Source organism: Capra hircus, chromosome 10 (assembly GCF_001704415.2).
Source record: "Capra hircus breed San Clemente chromosome 10, ASM170441v1, whole genome shotgun sequence".
Classification (NCBI taxonomy): Eukaryota; Metazoa; Chordata; class Mammalia; order Artiodactyla; family Bovidae; genus Capra; species Capra hircus.
This window is the reverse complement of record NC_030817.1, coordinates 77,787,307-77,790,228: the sequence shown is the minus strand read 5'-3', so window position 1 is coordinate 77,790,228 and position 2,922 is coordinate 77,787,307. Positions and strand designations below refer to the sequence as shown.

The 2,922-nt window shown below is 60.4% G+C and overlaps 1 protein-coding gene across 1 annotated transcript; it reads left to right on the top strand.

The window, feature by feature from the left end:
- On the top strand, window positions 590-2,636 carry LOC102176321 (double homeobox protein 4-like protein 4). Its single transcript, XM_018053780.1, has 3 exons — window positions 590-608; window positions 1,039-1,136; window positions 1,497-2,636. The coding sequence occupies exons 1-3, from the start codon at window positions 590-592 to the stop codon at window positions 2,634-2,636; spliced, it is 1,257 nt and encodes a 418-aa protein (XP_017909269.1).

Genomic DNA, 2,922 nt, shown 5'->3' with positions numbered 1-2,922 from the left:
TTCTGAAGCTGAGCCAGAAGGACACCCTGCAAGTGCAATTTCAAGAGAAACCCTACCCTGGGATTGCGACCAGAGAACGGCTGGCCCAGGAGCTTGGCATTGCCCAAAGCAGAGTTCAGGTAGGCCCCCGTCTCTGCCCCCGTTCTCCCTTTCAGGCTCTCCATGCCAATCCGAGTCAGCTGAAAGCACCTGGTGGCCTTTCTCCTGAGAAGGAATTCTCTCTGTTTGCCCCTAGGTCTGGTTTCAAAACCAATGTAGAAGACAGTTAAAGCAGAGCCGATCGCCGTCTGAATATGTGCACCAAGAAGGGGAAGCGGGGCCAACATCCATACCCACGCCACTGACACCCTCTCCTCGACCTCAGTCTTCCTCTCCAGGTAACTTAGCTAGAGTTCTCCAAAAGCAAGTCCCCTAGAAGGGGTCCCGAACCCTCCCCATCTTGCCGGAGAGTTCTCTCTGCTGGTGGATGGCCACGGGAGGCCCAGGAAAACCAAGGGGGTGGGGGTGGTGGGGGGTGTCATGGGTAAGAGGAGGAAACAGGGCTATCTGGTTGCTGCTGCCCCTATCAGTGTCCCAGATAGGGGGCACGATGCCCCCAGTTGGCGAGGGTGGGCAGCACTGGGTCCCCCTTTGCACACCCTCCCCAGCCCCTGTCGGGAACTTTAGGCTCCAGCTGCCCAAGCAACTTTGGCCGAGGGGCATGCTTCAGGGCACTCAGTGGCAAGGGCGAGGAGGAAAGAGACACACAGGGACATGCACGTGTGCGAAGTGTGTGTGCGCGCACACGCATCCATGATGGATGCAGGCACCCGATCCATCTGTGGCTGTATTCCTTAGAGCTCTGCCCTGGCTGCAGAGCCACCTGTGCTGATTCAGGTGTTCGGGACTCTCCCTCCCCTGCACACCGTCTAGGGTGTCTGTGCTGAGACCGTTCCATTGGCCGTAACGTCCTCTCCTCTTGGTGTGTTCTTTCTTTGGTACGAGACTCGACCAGAGAGGCCCGGAGAAAGAGGGCAGTAATCTCTCTTTCTCAAACAGGGATCCATGTGCAAGCCTTCACAAGAGATCTCTACCAGGGGATTGCCACCAGGGAAGAACTGGCTCGTCAGATGGGAATCCCAGAACCTCGAATCCAGGTAAGTTCTCCAGCCAGTGCATGGGCCCAGGAGTCAGGAGTGTTCAGCCCTGCCGAGCATTTGGAGCTGGATACAAGTAGGCTTGGGCTGGGGATGGGGCTGAGGTTTGAGGGGAGGGGGCCGAAAGTCGGTGGGCTGAGTGAAGGATTTGGGGCCACATGTGGCCTTGCGGGCACCCCCTCGTTTCCCAGGGCCAAGGGATTCATTTGCAGAAAACGGCCCTGCAGGAGCTGCCCTGGGCCTGACAGACAAGAGACCGGGTGGCCAGGCAGGCTTTCGAATGGGCGCCGCAGAGGCACCAGCACGGTGATCTGGCCAGTCACGACTTCTGATCTGCCTGTCTGCCTTTTGCTCCCCTAGATATGGTTTCAAAACCGAACAGCTCAGCACCACCAGCAGGGCCCGAGCGGGCCCAGCAATGGCCGGGCCCAGGGGCCAGGCAGCGCAGCAGCCATGACTACTCCTGCTCCAGAGGACCGAAGGGCCCCACCCGCTGTCCATAGCACCTCTCCTCCCCTTTGCCCCTACCCGCCACAGGAGAGCATGCCACCCTCGGCGGCCACAGCTGCTCCTTTTGTGGCCCCCACATTCTGTGTACCCAGGACTGCCTCTGGGGTCTGTGTGGGCCATCCGTTGATGATCTTCTTGGTCCAGCCCAGCCCGATGGCTCTCCTGCCATGCGGGAAGCCACCACCTCTTCCTGAGGTAGCAGTTCCCTGGGCTGCGTACTTCCCTGCCGTCTTGGCCCCCCGGCAGCCTGGGCAAGGGGCCATCCTGCCACCTGGACAGCCAGAGGCACACATCCGGCGCTGGCTGGAGTCATCCTACAGTAAAGGCACGGCCCCTCCGCTAGAGCCACAGACCCAGCCCCACAGCCTTCCAAGCCCGACAAGCCTCCTAGATGAGCTCCTGGCCGACACAGGCATTCCGTCTTTGCCAGGGCCTTTCCCGAGGCCCGCTGCTGACCAAGGGGTGGACCCTGCCCTCCCAGGCACACCCAGCCTCCTAGACAAGCTCCTGGTGGCAACGAGCATCCCCGCATTGCTGGGGCCTTCCCCGGGGGCTTCTGCAGTCACAGGGCAACAACCAGCTCTCACTGGCACACCCAGCCTCTTAGAGGAAATCTTGGCTGCCACCAGTATCCGTGCCACCCCGGGGCCTTCCCTCGGGCCCTGTGCTGATAAACGGGCACACCTCGCCCTCCCAGGCTCACCAAGACTCCAAGAGGAGTTCCTGGCTTCCCCGGGCATCCCGGGCTCTCTGGGTGCTTTTCTGGGGTCCTCTTCTGTCATCACAGGGGCCCACCCAGCCTTCCCAGGATCAGCCAGCTTCCTAGAGGAAATCTTGGCTGCCACAGCCACGTGGGACAAGCCCTGGTCTCCTCCAGGGGCCCCTGCGGGGGACGAGGGACTTGAGGCCATCCTAGAAGCATGCCTCAGTCACGAGGATTACCGGGCCCTCCTCGACATGCTGCTGGGCTCCCCAGGTCCTCGGGCTTAGAGGGAGAGGAAGGGAGGGGCACCTTCTCCCGCTATCCACGTTCAGGTCTCCTTGCCTGGGATGCTCGGGGAAGCAGGGGTGGGGGGAGATTTTGTGTGTGGAAAGAGGAGAGAATACCTACAGGATGTCTACCAACAACTCTGGGGACAAACCCAAGAGCTGGATCTTTGGGAAGCTGGGTCCCACACCCAAACAGGAACACCCTACTTGAAGCTTCAAGTAATCCCTGAATGGCAGTGACCAAGATGCTGCCTAAGAGGGAACATTCCATGGACACAAGAGAGAA

Coding starts and splice junctions, on each gene's coding strand:
- LOC102176321 (XM_018053780.1), top strand. Junction 1,137..1,496: donor TCCCAGAACCTCGAATCCAG/GTAAGTTCTCCA, acceptor TTGCTCCCCTAG/ATATGGTTTCAAAACCGAAC.